At 32.8% G+C, this 20,942-nt stretch overlaps 1 protein-coding gene across 1 annotated transcript in view; it reads right to left on the reverse strand.

The window, feature by feature from the left end:
* Window positions 1–20,942, reverse strand: part of LOC108904543 (paired box protein Pax-6) — a 110,862-nt gene that overhangs the window by 15,504 nt on the left and 74,416 nt on the right. The window contains exon 7 of the mRNA XM_018707141.1: window positions 9,129–9,316. Within this exon, the coding sequence (XP_018562657.1) occupies window positions 9,129–9,316 (188 nt within the window). The remainder of the gene's footprint in view (window positions 1–9,128; window positions 9,317–20,942) is intronic.

Raw genomic sequence — 20,942 nt, forward strand, 5'->3', positions numbered from 1 at the left:
ATTGTATTATCTATTAAATTTTCATGAATAACTTCGTATCTACTATTTTTTTGAAAGTTTCGTATTCAAAACTAATGAAAATTGAACAATAGCAGAATCTAAACGAGATTATAACTAACATTTGAATAGACTTTGTAATAAAAGCTACAAACATTGTACCTGTTCAAATAAATCCAAAAACGGTTAAATTGAAATATGACAATTTCCCATTTAAAAAAAAAATGAGGAGTTTCCTTTTCAAAATCGTTACTTCTGTTATCTGTTTAAGTACCTAAGTAGGTGAATCAAATTTTCTTATATTCTGATATGTGAAAAGAAGGCTATATAATTTCCCGAAATGAACGAAGAAATAAAAAATTCTTATTGTTTTGACCTGACCACCTGTCTTTCGAAATTCAGACAATTTTCCATTTATATCTGCTCATAGTTAATAGCGTCGATGTAGTCGGCCAAAGATTAAGAGGCTTAATTAATTAGTATTAGCCCCGAATGCATTAAGTCGTTTCACACTAGATCAAGCAATTGATTTGTTCGCATTTGCCACTAATACATCTGCTTCGGACTGATAACGTCTCCTCGACATTACCATACAAACAAGGCCCAGCCGACGGACGTGCACGTCCACGTTAATAGTTATTGGTTTATTGCATTCAATGGATTTGTTAATCTTATGGCCTGGACGTACAAAGGCAACAGCCAGTGTTACAAAATCACAGGTGAACTAAATAACACCGGTACACAAAAAAAGTGCTCTGTTACAGAATACCCACCTATGTATTTCTACGTATTTTTTTCTGTTGAATTTGAATCCGTCAGAGTTGGCCCATCAGCCTAGAATTTTTCGTGAAAGCCGAAAAAGCACTTGAAAACCATCCAAAATAGTGTTTACATGATAAATTGTAGATTTTGAAAGTGTACTAAGTATATAATTTCCATGTACTTTTTTCTGCCGAATCCGAATTCGATGTCAGAATTGGCCCATTATCTCAAGCAATTTGGTTGATGCCGAAAAATTAACTGAAAACCTTCATAATGAAGATAAAAATAAAAACTCAGGATATCATAAAACTGTTTACATTTACATTCAAAATAAGTCTCTATGCGTTTGTTTAGAAGTATCCCCATATTTTCCTTCTACAAACACCTTTCATCAATTTTAATTATTCTAGAAATAAGTGACACTATTCAGTTGCATAAATTACTTAAAAAATCCCATTTTAAATTATATATGTCACCCCGTCAAAAAAAAAATGTTTTTGTACCCGTTTCGGACACCCTTCACTTGCTCGCTCGAAGAACGCAAAGCTGACAGTTCATCATCTCGCTACGCTCCTCTGGAATTTATAAATCACCGGTAGCCGTTGCTGAGTTACATTTTTTTGGTGTGTGAAGTAGTATCTGAAAGCTGGACTCCCTACTGTTCTCCCTAAATGTATTTCCAGCACATACGGCAGGACCGACTCGAGATATTTTATTCCTTTTAAGTTATGTAATTTCTTCATAATTTCATTCAGTTCGAAAAACATCAGAGTCAGAAATAAACTATAATAAACTTACGTTCTATTTAACATTTAATATTTTTCTATAAACAATTAAAAATAGTATATGTTTATTTAATAATACGCTTTCTCTAGATTTCCGTTTCTAACATTTTCAAACCCAAAATATATTGGTATCAAACCGTAATCAAAGATCAAAATTCGTCCATGTTCTGAATCCAAAACCAAAGATCGCCTGTGGGCAAGAAAAAAACTTCAAAACAAAACCACCCAAGCATAGCAGTAATTGTCTGATGAAATCTAGTATGCCATAAAGCCACCCAAATAACACCTGGTCAAAATTTAAAATTGTTACCAATGTTTCGAGTCCAACTGTTGGAGCCGTCCACGAAGCCTAAAATTACTCCAGACACACCAAACCAAAGCAGGTGACGTTTAGATAGCCCGATACTATTGGTAGAGCGACCACTAACGACCTCCACGAATCACCGATATTTTAAACTTTCTAGTAAAACAGCACGATATTCACAGAAATCGAGCCACGGCCAAAGGACGATGTTACGAACATAAATAAACCAGAAACCCAACCGCGTTCGACGACAGGTTAAAACAACATCAGGAACCACCAAAATCGCACCACAAAAAACTACAACGAAGATTTACCTCGAGAATTGTCGGAGCCATTAGGAAGTGTGATTGAACATCGACTGTGGTTTTCTGTAGTTAATTAACGCAGACAATATTTCTGGCCAGTACAAAGTACGACATTCCGCTTTCACTTTCATTACATTGTACATGACTTACTGCAAACCAAACCAAACCTTGTATATCAATCATGCCCAAAGAGCTTTCAACGTACAGGCGGAATAAATATTGCAATTTATCTATGTAAAGGTTGCTGTTTTCCGATATTGGACGACTCAAATGATGGAAGTACTGCTTTAAAGCATACGAAACTCGTGGCAACTTAATTATACAACTTAGCTATTCGACAAAAATAGCGCAGTGTGATTGAGAGGAGTGAGAAATTCCCTGGTGGCACAGTAGTATTTTATTTAGATTATACCAAGTAAACTTTTTGTATTCACTACTAAACTGTAGCTCAGGCTCAGGCATAGATCTAGCGTTCAAATTACCCAGGTTTCTGCGGGTGGTACAAGAGTGCATTTAAAAACAAAACCAATGCAAAAAGATTGAATGAAAAGTGCCATCGAAAGGGTGTTAAGCAAATTTCAGGCAATCACAACAGAGTGTATCCTCCTCTCTAACACCAGCTTCCAAGTCCAAGCTTTTGTTGAAAAAGATAGAGGCTCTCAACAGCGTTCATTCCCCGAATACAGTACATTGTTAGAGAAATTCGCAGGAACCCAAACAGACCATACGTGGCTCCATCTATCGTGCTACTTCCCACCTACGTCATTCTGCTACAATTTTCTTTCAAGAAAACATAAGTTTGATTATAATATGCTACTTTTGTCTTGAATAATTCCTACATTAATACTACATTTTAAATATACATATATTTTTTAAGGAACTGGTAGTTTTGAAACAAATATACATATTTGCAGTTTATGATGAACTGTAAGAGAATTATAGCTAAAATCCGAGATGACAAATTTGAAAACAAAAAAAAGATTTGAATTAAATTATATATATTTACTAATAATATAAATTCTAAGAAAAATTACACATTCCAGCAAACATTTCAAATAGTTTGACGAATGTATATACATTTGAATGGAATAAAATTACATTTACCGGAAATAATTCCATTTAAAACTATCTGCTCATTTGATCCAAATACTTTTTTTTTCAGTGTACCAAGTGTTAAATCTTATTATTTCACTTGTTGACTCGCAAAAGTTGAACAATTTGCATTACTTATGTGTAGAATATATTCCATTATTCTGGTTTCTTTTGCAGATTTAAGGAATGAATACAATTGCTCAGCATTTGTGGAGAATAAGAATTGTTTTCGGTTTTTTTTTGGAAGTATTGGTTAATTTCAAAGTAAAATTGAACTCGTTTTCTTACAAAAAAAGCTGCAGAATACCGCATAGGAGAATTTTATTTATTATAATGAATTGTTTTTATTTTGAATTATGATTATTAATTTTGACTAGTGCCACGTTGGGCGCCAACATTTTATGTGTAGGAAAGTTATTACTTTTTACTAATTCAGTATTTTTTTATTTCACTGCGCTTCCCTTTATGTCTTAAACACACTCTGCTATTAATTAAATTTAGAATTTATTCGATTTGATTTATTTCTTGAATATGCGCTGTGTATTCAATTGCATGGCAACAGCATAAACAACTATAAAAACTAAAACAGTCCGTATGATAATTGTTGTGGTGAAATTCCAAGAATACCCCTTACTTTCTTGGAATTAACAGCATTCGACACCTGAGGCAGAAAGAGAACTTCGGCGTGGCGTTCACTGTAGCAGCTTACAGTGCATAGTGTGTTTTGCAGTTACGAAGTTACATTGCTTCCAAGACTGGAACGGCGCAAAAAATACTAATGGAGTGAGTGAAAAAATGCTTCTAGCATACTTTTTAGTGAAGTCAAATAAAGTAAAGGCGTCATATTATGATCCTATTTGTCTATGCTAAAGTTAACGTTGCTGATAAATGAAAATTGTGGTAGTTTAAAGAAATACTTCTGATGAGTTCGCTCCATCATATCAGATACAGCAAAATGATTACATTAAAATTGAAAACATTGCACTAAAATTAACTGATTGTTACAATCCTTAAAAACTCGAAAGTCTTCGAACCGGATGATGTCATACGATATTTAAAAGATGTTCCAATCTATTTATGAAGGTGAAATTGTTTCAAATATCTTCTTCAAAATTTTAGTGATTTAGATTTTATTATAATGGGTTTGTTGTCGATCCAGTGAATTATACAAGCTGTTCTAATATTGATGATCGTAAATCAGTCATAATCGTTACACAAAAGTGAGTGTTTTGGGTATTGTCATAATACAGGATCGGAAAGTCCCCATGGTTCATCGGCCATTACGTGAAAGCGATAAAGTAAGTCATAGAAATCCGTGCGATAGAGAAAGATGGCTATAATGAAGGCGTCTAATAGTCACCGCCCATTTCGCCCTTCCACAAATAAGAAGTAGATCTTATTTGTGGAAGGGCGAAATGGGCGGTGACTATTAGACGCCTTCATTATAGCCATCTTTATCTATCGCACGGATTTCTATGATTTTCTTTATCGCTCTCAGGTAACGGCCGATGAATCATGGTGACTTTCCGACCCTGTATATGACAATTTGCCTCCTAGAAACATGGCTCACCAGAAGTTCTTTATAAGCTAATGACAGAAAAAAATGTACCATCCAATGTATACGAATAAATAGTTTGTTTAACGTTTTCAAGAAATTGCCGATTTTCTGAAGTTATCGCATTCAATACCGACCATTGTTTCTGTCGGTTTACAGCCATGTTTCTGGCAAATTCTGTTGCCGACCTGTCAAGCGTAAAGGGGGATGGAAGCCATCTTCAGTGGCCGACACTTATATAGAGGATTCGGTAACGAAAGGTTGAAGTATCGAAAAAAATACTCAGTAATGAAATAGAAAATGCTTGCAATTCTACATTTGTTACTTGACAAAAGTTCTGTTCCAAGAATATAAATTTCTGGAATTGTACGATTAAAGCTCATGTTAAATCAAATGCAGATGAAAATTAAAAATAACCAAAAAAAAATTATGTAGTTTATTTGCTGCTTGTTCTGTTGATTTAAGTTGTATAAAGCACAATTTAGCATTTGAAATAAAAAAACACTACTGCTACTACTAATATTTCTTGCCGCCAGTGCCTTTTTCCAGAACCGGCCCTGCCCCCGGCCTAAGTGGACGGATTGGAGGCGTCCCTCGACGACTGAACGGACAGTCTAATCCGCTGGCGGGCCGCTGACGCGACGTGACCGCTACGGGCATGTCACGTCACTCGGATTCCGACAGACACCTTTGTTCGTGCGGGATTCAGATGCAGGATAAATGATATAGCAGCTAGCGCAGCTAACCGGCCCGTCTTTTATTTGGAGAAACCAACTTTATAAACGTGTCACTAATCATTTTAATGCAACCAGTGACAGGTTCATAAATATTATGAATTTGATATTTTACGAGGGACGCTATTTCGCCGGCTCATTGTCTCGTTTTCGTACACAACAACTGTACACACATGAATTTGTTCCTTCCACAAAATAATTTTGATATACGTAATCTTCAGAATACTAATTATTTGTACAAGATATTTATGAAGTTACATACAAGCAACTGAAGCCGATCCTCACTGTAAAATTTGGTTCTCACATCGTATATTTTAATTCTGCTTGCTATTCTACTATTAACCTGAATAAACAGATAAACTAATTTCCAGTTAAAATCAAAGCAACATAATAAAATAATTGTTTCAACATCTCGCCGTTTTCATTGGCACGGCATATACTGTTACTCCCCCCCCCCCCCCGTGAGGCAACAATTTCCTAGCTTGTAAGAGCGTCACACTTGCCTATAAATGCGCTGTGGTTCCCCCTCCACGTGAGGCGGTTTAAATAAAGTGGTTACGCGGGAACCTGGGGTCCGTTTCGTCGGGACAAGAACACGGCAGGTATTAACTTAAACTAAGTAAATAAACATCCTTACAACAAAACAAGGTAACACTAAATTTAACATAAGAGGTATTATATTTTACAGGGTGTTTCACGGTGACTACCCATTAGAATTATTTCAGAGACTACTTCGATTTGAATTTTGAAAAACAACTAAACTGTCACCAGTTATTAATTATTATTTATTCACAGTTGTTGCAATGGGATTTTAAGCAGAACATTTACAGTTTTTAATGAGACATATCCCAATTTTCCACCAATGAGCAGAATAAAGTTAAGAAGAATTCTAAAAAATCAACTTCATATATAGTAATACACAATTTTAATTATGTATGTTGATAATAATAATGCACTAAGATAAAAAATGACTTCATAAGTGTTCAATATGACTCCCTTTAACAGCTAAGCAGTTGTCACCGCTTTTGCTATTTCAGCTGCTGGCAATTTATGGAACGCTGGTGACAGTTTTGTTGTTTGTTTTGAAGTTTTGCTAAAAATTCCACAGTTATCCTCGCAAGAAACTACATGATTTTAGGTTACACAAAAACTAGTAGATAACTTAAAAACTAGAAGAGATAGGTATAGGGAACTCTGATACCGTTCGAAAGAGAATAAAATTGTGTACCAGAATATAGAAAAACATACAGGGTGTTCCATTAAAAAAAAACGACTTATGAAGGATTGAAGTTAACTAAACTCGGCATTAAATTTTTAGCACCCTGTAAGCCACTTTGAAAGTATGGATGGGAAGCTTAGGGGTCTAACTATCCACCCTATAAATATTGTTGCTTTATCTTACACTAAAATACACAGAGTTTGAAGCTAGTTACTGTTTCTCTCCATTTTTTGAAAAAAATTAAATATCGCTAAAACGGTTAATTTTAGGAATAGGGAAACTTCATAAAAGTCCACCTAAAATAACACGTAGAATCCAAAATTGCAATAATATATAGGGTGTTCCATTTAAAATAAGCAAGTTGATGGCGACATCCGGTATAACCGGAAGTGGTACGTGGACGCCATTATAATTTGGAAGTTCAAAAAACGGTAGAAATATTCTACAAGGAATTTAAAATGGTATTTTCGGAAACATACAAATTCTTTTGCCTAGTTTTAACAATTCCTGCAACAAGTGTCTCGGTAGAAAGGAACTGTTCGCGTCTTAAGGGCATTAATACTTAAGAAATACGATGACACAATACCGCTTAAACAAATTATCAGTGATGGCGATAGAAAAAGAACTATGAGGATATTATAAGTAAAGTACCCCGCACACACCTTATGGAAATTGCTCTTTCCGTGAAATTTCCTGAAAAACTGATATGTTGTCCCTTTTCTATCACTGATCAAAAGTTTTCATAGCCACGAAGCTCCAAATGCCCATCTGGAATCGGTAGTACCCACAAAAGGGTAAAAATTAGTGAAAAATTGATTCACTCAAATATATTTTTTTTGACATAGTAACAAATATAACTTTTTTGACATAAAATGTAGCTAGTAAGGTAAAAGTCTGTACCATTTTTCATAAATGGTTTCTTTACAGTAAAGTTTAAAATTAATGTAGAAATTATTTAGAAATTAGTATAGATTGCGATTTCTGAAGAAGAGTTTATTTTATTACAACAATTTTATATACCATGTCTGTATAACTTCCTTAAAAAAAAAAATAAGAAAAGAAGGAGGTACATTTTTAAAGAATTAAATTGAGGAACTGCATTGCGTAAAATTTGTAAATGAACTTTGTGAAGATCAGCAGATAAATTAACATTTTCAATTATCCAGGGTTTAGAATCTGCTTTCCTTTCTGTAGATTGTGTAAATTTCATATCAAACCGAATAAAATTTTTATAGTCTCAACTTTCCTAATGAATATTTTTATTACAAATTACTTAGTCAAATCATTGTATCTACCATAATCACTGTATATGTATACGATTAGTGTGCTTGATAATTTAAGGTTTTCATACTTGGATCGAACATTTTATGTGCCATCTCTGGTAGTCCAATAGAGTGTGCCATAAGCTTAATGTATTTCAAAGAGATTATTATTAGTTTCCAGGGAATCAAGTCTTTGTCTGACATATTATGTTTATAGCACAATTTTATACATATATTTTAAACAGAATGATTCACAACTTATCCAAAAAAATTTGGGAATAGATGCGGCATAAGAAATGGAGCCAATATTGTAAAAAAAAATTGTAAAATCCATTACATAGCTGGACAACTGTAGTCTCTAGCGTCATTCGACTCCGAATACTGAAATCCGATTTTATAATAGTCGTTGCAATAGTGTTTACAATAGTTTTTTAGTAATTAGTGTCAAAAATGGCAACTCGGAGTTGATGGATATTGTTTTAACTTATGGTGAAGCAAGACAACATTTGTATTACGGTGAAGCATATGTGTTATGGTGAAGCAAGACAACATTTGTGTTAGTTCGTAGAAACTGAATAAGATGGGCTCAAATGTGTTTACACGTCTGTGGACAAAATTTTGAACAGTTGTTGACGTTGTCGTAACATCAGGTATGTCAAATTATTTTATTATTTAAAACCACAAATTAATTTTATTAATTAATAATAATAATAATAGCGGCAAGAACAGTTGAATTGCTGATATAAAATAGGTGCTATAAAATTGTATTTATTTCTTTCCTTGCGAAATTCTTTCAAGTTTTGTCCGTTTTTATCACACATTGCCGCCATGCCGGTCGCATTGTGCGAGTTCAGGTTTTACAGTGGACCATTTTCCAGTGCCGTGCAGAAGTTTATTTTTAAATCATTTTCGAAGTGCCCTTTTGATTTTTTTCTTTACAAAATTGTATTTGTAAGAGTCCCCTGTACATCCAATTTTTTTTTTGATAAGTTCTGAATCGCCCTGTATAAAATCAGAATCTCATTTCACCAAATAATAATTTGAATTTTTAAAGTTTGAATATGTGTGTCATTGTGAATATCGCACAAAATATCTACAACGAGAATTATTTACCTGTAAGTATCCGCCATAGTAGCGATGGGCTGCGGGATTGAGGAGTACATGGAGTTAAATCCAGAATTAATAGGAAGGCGACCCGCAGAGGAAGGAGGGCTGATAGCGCCGACTTGATCCACGGATCGCCGCTGGTTTCTAAGCTTCTCTTCTCGCCTCCACTTCGCCCTTCTGTTACTAAACCACACCTGAAATTGACAAAATAATAATATTAGCGCCCACGAAAGAATTTAATCACAAAATAACTAACTGCGGTGTAAGGTGTTCCGTATCTTCATGTTCAAATTTTGTTAGCGTAAAGAAAACAATTCTAAAATTAAAAAACATAAAAATGGGAGGTTGATCTTTAAATTAATTTAAATATGAAAAATTTAGTCACTATCAAGTTTCAAGCACTAGAGACCGATTTTTGGAGCATATTCATCAGGCTAGCCAAATTAGCCCAGTCGGCGGAGGCCACAAAAACAAGTTACTAGCAATAGAGCTGATTTTTTTTCTAAGTACTTCAAAGTATGGAGATTAATATAAGAAAAATTTCACTGGTCTATCAACTTCCTAGTCCAAAAGAAATTTTGAAAAACATTTTTTTTTGGAAATTCTTTAATATTTCGGACTAGGATGAAGATGGAGAAAACTAAAAAACACCACCTTATAGGGGAAGTTTTTTCCAACAAAAAAGACACTTTATACTTTTTTCGTCCGACCTATGGTTTGGCCGGAAAAAATTCAATAAACCAGGTATCCATTCGCTCTACATTATACACTATTGCATAGTTATAGGGTATTAAGTTAATAATTGTGAAGCCCATTTTCAAGAAGGAAGTCAAACTTTCCAATGGTATGTTAATTTTTTTTAAAAATAAAAGATGGAATAAAAAATTAAGCATATAATATTATATACATATTAGTGATGTAACGAATGCCAGATTTTAAGCATTCGCGAATGCGAATGCGAACATCTGTTGTTGTCATTCGCGAATGCGAATGCGAATACGAATATTCAGTTTTTAAATCTAGCGCTGTTTATCAGTGATTCAAAATATGCCGCGCGCGACGCACATAATATTTTCGGTGACAGCGGCGCTAGAGGCTAAAGAAATTAGCGTTGTTAAGTTGGTAGAACGGTATTTTTGTATGATTGGAATTTTGTTTTGTTTTCGCTACTGGCTCAGATGAGTTTGTGAATTGTGAGGTTAGACTGTTGTTAGTTATTTCTTAACATGAGTAAATCAACTTCTAGTGAAATATGGACTTATTTTACGATTTGCGATGCTGAACGAACCTAATATTTTTTTCACATTCTATATGTTTCTTTCACGTTCATATTCGCAAAATATTCAAAGATATTTGCGAATGCGAATATCATAAATCAAACGAATATTCGCGAATGCGAATGCGGATATTCGTTACATCACTAATACATAAACTAATCGAAAACCGAGCGCCTCATTGACAAATATATACTTAAACATAAGGAGGGTTCGAAAAAAATTTTTTCGCGTCGGGAATTATTATTTAGGTGACCTTTTTCACAAATAAAATTTCCGGGTAATGGATTTTATCTAGTTACGAAATACGACCCTTGTAGTTATTTTTAAAATTTAGGAATCTTGAGTTTACGGCCTCTGGAACTTTATTAAAACTTAACTAATTTGATTGAGACATTTTTCAAAATTACACAGATTAAGAATCTCTAAGCACAAATTCATTTGGTTACAAACATTTTTCCACATTTAATAATTTTTTGAATTTTAAGTATATGAAAATAGCAATATTTCTGGCTCCCGGTGTAAATCTCCTTTGATCGTTTAGGTAATATAATATTTGGTATTGTTACAGTATGAAGACGAATAATCGAAGAGTAGAATGGAAATAGTCAACAACTATGAAAGTATCCAGGTAGGAAATACAGTATACGTGAAAACGATGATTTTATGCATATTTTGTAAGTATTTAATATTTTCCCTATGATTTTGTAATAAAAAAATGTAAATATTACCTTGTATTTACTATTTTCTACCCTGAGTATATTCGAAGATCTAAAAAAAAAAATTTTCGAAATTTTTTTTCGAAAACTGAAAATTCTTAAAAAAATTTTAATTTTTTCTTTTATTTTTTATTTTTTTGCATTGAATTAAGATCGAATATTCATTTCTACATATTTAAATGAAGTTTGACAATTCTTATGTTTGAAGAGTAAATTTATTCGCTTGTTTGCTTGCGGAAGGTGATTTCATGGCTTTAATAATTTTTTTCAGACAAACCATAGCTGAGACGAAAAAAAATGCAAAGTATCTTTTTCGTTGGAAAAAACTTCTTCGACAAGACAATATTTTTTATTTTTCAGTATCTTCATCCCAGTCCAAAATATTAAAGAATTTCGAAAATCAAATTATTTTTCAAAATATTTTTGGACCAGTGATTATTTTTCAGTATCTTCATCCCAGTCCAAAATATTAAAGAATTTCGACAATCAAAATATTTTTCAAAATATTTTTGGACCAGTGAACTTTTTCTTATATTAATCTGCATACTTTAAAGAACTTATATAAAAAAAAATCAGCCATATTACTAATTACTTGTGCCTTTGGTGCAAAATTACTTCCACCGACTGGGCTAAAAAGCAAGAGAAAACGAAAATAAAATAAGAGCACAAACTTCTATGCAAGGAAGAAAACATTTTGAAAATAACATTAATTAAACATCGTAAAATTTGGTTTACAAATTTGAATAGGTATATTTGTTTGCTATTATATGTTTGTTTGCACTAAAACTCGACCTACCACTTTTGCGTCCCCTAATTTTAGAATTAAATCTAGTTTACGCTCTCAAAAATGGAACATGACCATTCGGAATAAGTATAAGCGATACCAGATATATGAAAAGGACAATATATTAACATAATATATAATTGGTATTCCCAATCCAACATGAAAAATCTTCTTATTTTGTTATTGCAGATAACTTTTTAAAGATAATTTTTATTTGGAAAATGTATGATCTACTTTATATCTGGAAATCAGGAAAATGAGTAAGGGAAAAGTTAAAGGAGATGCAAGGATAGAGTAATGAAATATTAATGATAATTGTGAAGAAACAGTTAAGTTTTCTTTTTACCTCGTGTTAATTTTAGAGAAATCGGGAAAATATTTTAATAAATATAAAAATAGTTACCTAGTGGAAATATTATATACAGGTTGTTTCAGTTCAAGTGAATCAAACTTTAACCACAAATAGAACTCAATAAATAATTCAGAATTGGCTTATAAAGCAAGGGTCTAAGTCTCACTGTTTTCATTGTACAGAACCACATTGGTCGGTTATTAAAATCATATTATTTATGAAATCTTTGCTATGCTTATAACGAACTGATTCAAATTTGGTGTGGTGTTAACATTACACATGTGCATAATTTACTGTAAAATTTACAATTTTTTGTAGGTCAGTGGCGTAGGAATGGGTAGTAAAGCGGGATTTTTTTACCTTTAATGACCTAATAATCATTTGTGATTCATTTTTAGATTCCATAGACAATTCTACATAAAAGAGATATACTTGTTTAAAATCGGTATAGTGTATCGTTTTACCGAAAATCTGAGTTCAAAGGGAGACCGTTCTTCTGATAAGAAATTTAGTTTCTTAAGGATAGAAAATAAATTTTAAATTAATATTGTCATAATGTTACTTATTACCTTAGAATTCAAAATAATATTAAATAATGTTATCTACATCGGCAAAACGACTAGTAAATTTTAAATATAATACTTTGCGTATTATTGATTGCAATCGTATTTCGGTAAAACGATACCCTATACCAATTTTCAACAATTATACCTTTTTTATCTAGAATTGTCCACAGAATCTAAAAATGAATTCCAAATGATTATTAGGTCATTGGCGTAGAAGTTGGGCTAAAAAATCCCGCTTTACTACCCATTCCTACGCCACTGGCCTACAAAAATTTGAAAATTTTACAGTAAATTACGCAGATGTTAACACCACACCAAATTTGAATGAGTTAGTTATAAACCTAGCAAAGATTTCATAAATAATATGATTTTAAAAACCGACCAATATGGTCCTGTACAGTGAAAACTGTGAGACTTAGACCCTTATAAGGCAATTCTGAATTATTTATTGAGTTCTATTTGTGGTTAAAGTTTAATTCACTCGAACTGAAACACCCTGTATGTATAAGTCCATAAACGGGCAATAATTTTTATCAATATTATTTCAAATTAAATTGGAATATGATGATATATTTTTCTAAAATCGATACTTTATTAGTTCGAAACTATGAGGTACCTACTATTTTTATTTTATTATTTCTATAAAATCAAAACCGGTACTTAATATTTAAATTACATTACATAAACATAAATTATGTTGTCCTTTTATTACATTATTCTCATTTATTAAGGACGGTATTCCTAAAATAATCAATTACGTCAAGTTAATAAACACAAAAACTGGGCCTGGTGTAATAACTTCCAGCGCACAAACATATATTTGTCATATCTAGATGAAAAATGATGGTCCTGCTTCCTTCCTTCCTTTCTGTGATGGTGATATATACAGAGGGCATTCCTTTATTTATATAGCGAGAACGATGACACGACCAATATTGCGTGGGTTAGTCATAATGTACTTGAGGGACGGCCGCTGCCAAAATAGATTTAATAACCCCATTGGGTCACTCTTCAAGAAATATTGGAGTAGAGGAATATGTAAGATGGATGTATCACGATTTGCTGCTGTGTGTGTATTATTACGTGAAGGAAAAACATATGGGAAAGAATTTTTTCAACTTATGCCTATAATTGGCCCAGTATGTGGATTATATAGAATAATGTAGTTCCAAAATTGAACCCTCTTAAAATTCTAATACTGAACAGATATTGTTAAAATTTTTGAGAATCAAGAGTTTAATAAAAAATTATGTCAGTAATCCACATTACCAATTCAAATTTCATTTTGACGAATAAATTTAAAACTGTTTTCTGTCTGAAATGATATTAAAGATATTTATTTTGTAATATAACATATACAGTTGTTTACCCTTTTTTTGTGGGGTACAATGTCTCATTCGTTCATATTTATTTATCGTGTGCTTCGTAACTGAGCCAATTTAGGCAGCCGGCATCATAAACAAAAACCCCCGCCACTGTCGACACGAAGTTCTCAGCGTTTTCGCTTGTTCTTTCATTCTACCCAATTGGTACACTTTCAAACGAATTGGATAATTGCCTTTTTTGTTGTACGTTATTATTTCAGCGACAGTAAACACCGTTTCGTTTAGCTAATTAAATTAATACATCAATACACACTGATTCTTTTATTGTTTCGAAATAATTGTCACTTGCTTCAATTACAACAAAAAAATTGTTTTCCATAGAAATGAGCAGATGTTTTTGCTAGAAAACAACATCCACAGTATACTAATCTACCTAATCTACCTAATCTACCGAATCACTAGCAGCATCCCCCGAAAGGCTCGAGCAGCAACCCCGAAAAAGAGCTAATAACTAATTAGATTACAACTTTCAATGTCAATACAATATAAAAAAGAAAAGAAATCAAGGCAGCGTATAATTTGAATGCAATTAATTATCTTGTCTGAGGAGAAAAGTGCAGGATTCCCTTTTTTCCTCTTGTGAAGGTATGATCGTCCACTTTGATAAACCCATCATTAGTGCATCCCATCTTCATCTGTATTTCTGCTCCATAGTGCTGATTTCCTGATGAAACCGCTCCCCATATTCATCACTTACAGCACCAAGGTTAACAATGACATGCGGCACTCTAAATTTTTGTATTCTGCCATCAGCTGCGGGTAGTTATTTGCTTTATGATTGCCTAAAAGTCCTTTCACCACAGAAACAAATGATTCCCACGCTACTAGTTCAAGGGGATTTAATTTTAATTCAAAATGTTCGTCTTTCAAAACTTTTCTGATTTAAAGATCTACAGATACGCCTTCTTTTATTTTGGCATCACTCAGATTGGGAAGCATAGTTTTCAGTTATTCAAAAGTATCAGCAGCATTTTGTGAAGAGCCTTCACGAAATTCTTCATCAGACCCAATCTGATGTGCAAGATTGGTAGAAGTACCATTTCAATATTAGATATACTTCTATAGAAATTTCATAAACTATAGAGTTCGGACCTGAAGGGTTAAAATGTTGTCGTAAAACTTTAAAGCCTGTAACAAAAAAGAGCCCACGTGACAGAAAAAATCTGAAAGCAGATTCGAATTTAGGAAGTGAATTTCTACAAGAATCATCCCTAAATATTTGTGTTAGAAAAATCATGTCGACCAGTGAATCAGCCTACAGTTAATGGGTCCAAAGCATTCCGGTAGATAAACAAGTCATCTATGTTTCGAGTCGAACCAGCAGGATCCAACAGGGTAATATTTGTGAAACCACTGAACCATGTATTGAGCTTTTACCTATAAGTAACTTGGCCTTATAAACTGGTCACTGCGAAAGATTCAACTTCTATAGTTGCTTATTTGTTTATGTATGTTCAATAAAAACGTTCGCGTTATTTACGAAATTCGGCTTCTTACTTAATACATACTAAAAGAAATCGCCCAGACATTTATTGTCGTTTAAGGCTAATTTATGTGTTTTCAGTGAACTAAAAGAGAGTGGAAGGTGTAATAGACAATATTCGAATAACAATAACCCTAATCCAGAACTGTAGCGAAAAACTTTAAATGAACAAAATGCTAGTACCTAGCAAATCCTACCACTACAAAGGTATCAGACAAGTTAAAGGCCTACCAAACAAGAACATATCCAGCTTTCTAAACAACATTCAATTGTCAGCTCAAATGCTACAATGGATACGAATGGACACTACTGAGAGCAAAAGGTACGGCAGTATATTTAAAGACCAATAAACCACTCTTATCGGTCTTTATTGTTGTATCTTATTTTTTGACAGCCCTCCTTCTTCAATAGACACTTGGTCTACCTGTTCATAAACTTGTCGATGCTCTTAAAAAAATTTCAAACATCTCTGCGACGTATCAATTGTCTCATTCTCATCTGAAAACTTCTAAACATGCATGCGTTTTTTGAGATATATAATCCAATGAAAGTCTGATGGCACCAAATTCTCTGTATATAATTTTCTGATATAGGTAATACAAGAATTATCTGCAGGTACTGGTATTTCGGGGACATGATGTATAACCAGGTATCGCTATTAAAGGATTCAGTGTACTATTCCAATTATTTCATCTTGGGATGGATGAATACACTTTACCGAACATACTAAATTTAGGACCAATATTATAATAATTTTATTAAGATATTGTTCATTAGAAATATGGATTATTATTAGTAATACGTTTGAGTTTAAATCATGCATGTATTTATTTATATCTTAGTTGTGAAACGAGGTATCGATTTGACAATTTACTGTTTCCTCATTTGTAAACCTAGACTGGTATATGAGTTTTCATTAATATACAGTTTTTTCCGGTTTATAACTGTAACATTTCTGTCAACTGACACTCTATCAATGTGTAAACATTATTCTTACGTCTTTTTCGATTATATCTAGCTACTATCAAAGATCTATCAAACCCAATATTAGTGTTTACTATCTACAAATATGTAAAAGTATACAAAGAAACAAGTTTAAATAAATATTATTTTAAAACTACGAGATAATTCAGTTGAACTTTGATTCATACAATTTTTTTTCAAAGTACAAAGGGAGCAGAATATTACGTGAATATTCCTCTACATATCAAAATATGAGAAGTAGGGTTGAGTCAAAGAAGAGCAGATACGGATAGTCCCCGTCGTGAATATTTTTTATAATAAATGGAACCATTTTGATGAGAACGCCCTTTGGAAATGTTGCAATTTGTATAAGTAAAGGAGAATGAATGGAAAGCCCGCGACTGAAAGTGCTCACTACCATGTACTACTTTATCTAAATTACAAGCAACGTTTTCATTTACTGAAAAGCTGCAAAAGGCCTCTCTCTACTCGAACATAAACACCACCAGTTTGGAGATGAAATGATTACAGTGTACTTTTATACTAAACATCTTTTGATTTCTGTCGTACAAAATACGCACCCCTATTTGATTACTCCGACCTCTGCGAAGACATTCTTCGCTTCGAATTACGGATTGAGATCAAATGCGACATGTTTATTTATGCAGATAATTACGTACTACCGAAATTTTGCTTCGGTGGCATAATTGGGTTTAAAGGTTTATTGCGTTTTACACGTTTTCTGTAGAAGATACGTTTCGAATCTGTAAAAAATGTTATTTATTTTTTTGAGTTATAAATGTTTTTAAATATATTTGATAAACATCTAATTAAGGGAACTACACTAATGCAAACAATTAAAGGGTCAAAAGAATTTCCGAAATTTTTCCGTGATATTTGACAGACTGTATTTAGGTGAAAAATGGTCGTATCGGGAATTAAAAAAAAAGCATTTTGAAGCTCTAAGATTCTAGTTTTTAGATCTTTCGGTCGAAATTTTTTAGGAGTTACGGTTATCATGCAATTCTAGGAAATAGCGCGACAAAAAAATTTTGCAATTTTTTTTTTCTTCCGAGTCCACGGACTTGGAAAAAATTATTTCAGTTAAGCCATTGCATAGATCAGATAGTTTGTTTATCCAGCTTCAATTTCTTTTTTTTTAATTTCGATACAACCATTTTTCATCGAAATATCGGACTTTTAATAGAAAAGGATCCTTTTGCCTTCAATCATCGATATCTCGGCGACAAATGGTCGTACAGAAAATTGAAGGGCAGTTTCGAAAACTGGAGTAAATTTCCTATAACATGCTGCCGCAACTTTTCGGATTTTTTTTTTTTTTTTTCATCTTTTAGACGAATTTTAAAAAACAGGAAAAAGGGTAATTTATGGTTTTTTAGAAAATTGACGGCTAAATTAGAGATATTCACGAAATGACGAATGACGAAAGAAGAATCCTGTGAAGGATCTAGAGAACCGTTTCTTTGTTTCAAACAGTCAAACTTTTCAGAAAAAATGAAAGGGTAACGCTTTTTGAGCTTAAACACTTCATAATAGTGATTAAAATGGAAAAAAAAACATTTTTTTGAGGTTTTTCTCACATTTTTACCGCAAATAACGTTTAAATTGATGAAAAACTCTACTCTAGTTGCAGAACTGATCCAGAGATCGGAAGGCACGGCTTTTAACAGAGTTGTACTTGGTTCACTACCTCAGTTTTCATTTTAGTACATTTCTGGATTATTTTCAGGCTGTTCCATGCTTTTATTTTACACGTCTGCATAAACCACTGAAAATTGTAATCAGCGTGTATATTTAAATATTTATACCGCCTGCTTCAATTTATACGTATACAAACCATTAACAAAAAATTAAAATAAGAATTAATATATATTTCTAATGAATCATAAAAAACACAACTTAAAAATTATAACTTGCCCTAATTCTGCTTTGCTACGACTTCTTTTTTCGAGAGTAAATTTTTAAACATTGTATTAGTAATTTTTTGTTCGAAATCTAGTAATACCAGATTATTTTACCATCCAAAATCTCCTCAGTGACAATTTTTTTAAAGGATGTTCATTTTTGAATTTTTGTAAAAAAAAATTAAATGCAATTTGCAGCATTAAGGTCGCTGTGACGTACGTTGCGAGAAGAAAAGTCAAATTTTTTTCAAGTAGTGTAAAACTGCAAGAATTTGAAAACTGAAAACTAAGATTTGATTAGAAGTTTCTCGAATTTGTCCCATAATTTTTTTTCCAGAGATCTATTTAAAATAAATTGTTTGACTACTAAAACCTTGTGTGAACTCTAAACTCTTGTTGTGTTTTTACTTTTACGTATTTTCTTAACTTTTATATTTTATGCAAATATATTTTATTACAGTCCTGTAAAGAGCCGCGTGTGCCCGAACTCTACAACATGGCTTTGACGGGTTGAGTATTGAATTGATGCCAATTTTCATGCTGCTTTTCTTTTATACTTTAATATTTTTTAGTTTTATTATGTTGTGAAGTGAAAGAGATATATTACAAGCGGATTGAAAGTGCACATGGGACAAAAAATTTGTTGCGTGGATGAGGATTAGTACGAGATCAAAGAAATATTCCAAACGATGTAAAAATCCCTTGATTTTTATCGTATTTTGTAGACCATCTGGCACATTTTTATGCAAGTATCAAAAAAATGGGACTTACTGAACAAGTGAACTTAAAAAAATTAATGAAATTTTGTAAGATATCCATGCCTTAGGAGCTCTATATTATGTACATAGAAATAGTTTATTGGTGCAGAGGGGAAATGGTAAGAGCAAAAAGAAGGCCATAGATATTTTTATATTTCTTTTAATTGTCGTCTAAAAAAATGCCTATTACTTATTTTGAATAAAAAGTTTCATAGCTGTGTGTACCACCGATAATACTAATACTATACAGTATTTAAAAAGCATTGAAATTATTTTAAGCTAATTTTTTTAATTTTTCCCTCCCGCTGTTTAAAATACAGGTTGTTACAAATTCTCTTCTCACTACAGGGATCTCGGAAACGGTAAGAGATACGAAGTAGCTTCAATGGGGGGCAAAGTTGCGTAATCAGGGTACCAATATTATGCCTCTAAAAAATCAAGGCTAACATGATTAGTTTTCGAAATATTTGAAAAAAAACGAAATTTTGGAAATCCGTTTTTGTTTCATTTCAGCCTTGTTTAAAGTGATATTCAAAAAAGAATATCACTCTCAAAAATAATAATTGTTCTTTGTAGAAAATATATTTTCTGTAAAATTTTAGAAAAAATAATGAAAAAAAGGACGGTAATAAAAACCAACCCTTGGTTTGGGGGTTGGATAACATTTTACAGGTTGTTAATTGCATTCCATATGTTTAAAGGTATTTGTAGTCAAATTGCACGACGAAAAAATGTTTTAAAGAACCACTTATAAGAATCAACCCTTATTTTAGGGGTTGGATGATATTTTAGGGGTTGCTTGGTGGTCTAGTTGTCATTTTTTCGACGAGCTACCTCAGTTTAAAAAAAATGAAGCTTCTACGTCAAGCGGAAGCCGAGATATTGCAAAATTTTCGAGCAGGCACGATTTTGAATCTAACGAGCTGGTTCCTCCTCCAAGCCGACTGAACGAGCTAAGATAATTTACCTCCACTTTGAGTTACTATAAGTTTTTTAATTATTCATGAATCTTCGTGGAGTTGAATGTATCATAAAGTTTAGACCTTTGTGCATATATAGCATTAATTTCAGCCCTTAATGTTTATAAACAATGGAGCTGTGATTTAAAAAAAAAGGCTATCTCGGCCCAGAAAGGGCGTAGGGCATATATATTTATTTTAAATATTTGTTTTTTTATCAGCTATCCAGTGATATGACTGTCGTGTTCCTGAGACCAGTAGTTCCGGAGTTACTTCTATTTATTTATAAGAAAAAAAATACCCCTCTTTTGCATTGAAAAAAATGCAACAAAATTGAAAAAAAAATCGATTTTTTTAACATACCATAATTTTCAGACTTTTAACTATCATTTGGTGATTATCTATACTTGTAAGGAGGATTGGCGCCCTCTGTGCAGGTATGGTAGGGTGCAAGAATGTTGGCTTGGGTCAATGTGAGAGATTGACACCGGCTGGCATTTGACCACCCCCCTAATTAATGAGGTTTTCCAGGTTTCCCTCATTCCTGCACTGAATGGTGGTTAGGGCCTACTAACATAAGTCGTTCCTGGGCGCAAATGCGGCCTGCGTAATAATAATATGCCGCCTCCTCTCCCGCACAAGTCTCCGACTT

Source organism: Anoplophora glabripennis, unplaced genomic scaffold (assembly GCF_000390285.2).
Source record: "Anoplophora glabripennis isolate ALB-LARVAE unplaced genomic scaffold, Agla_2.0 scaffold23, whole genome shotgun sequence".
In the NCBI taxonomy this organism is placed as follows: Eukaryota; Metazoa; Arthropoda; class Insecta; order Coleoptera; family Cerambycidae; genus Anoplophora; species Anoplophora glabripennis.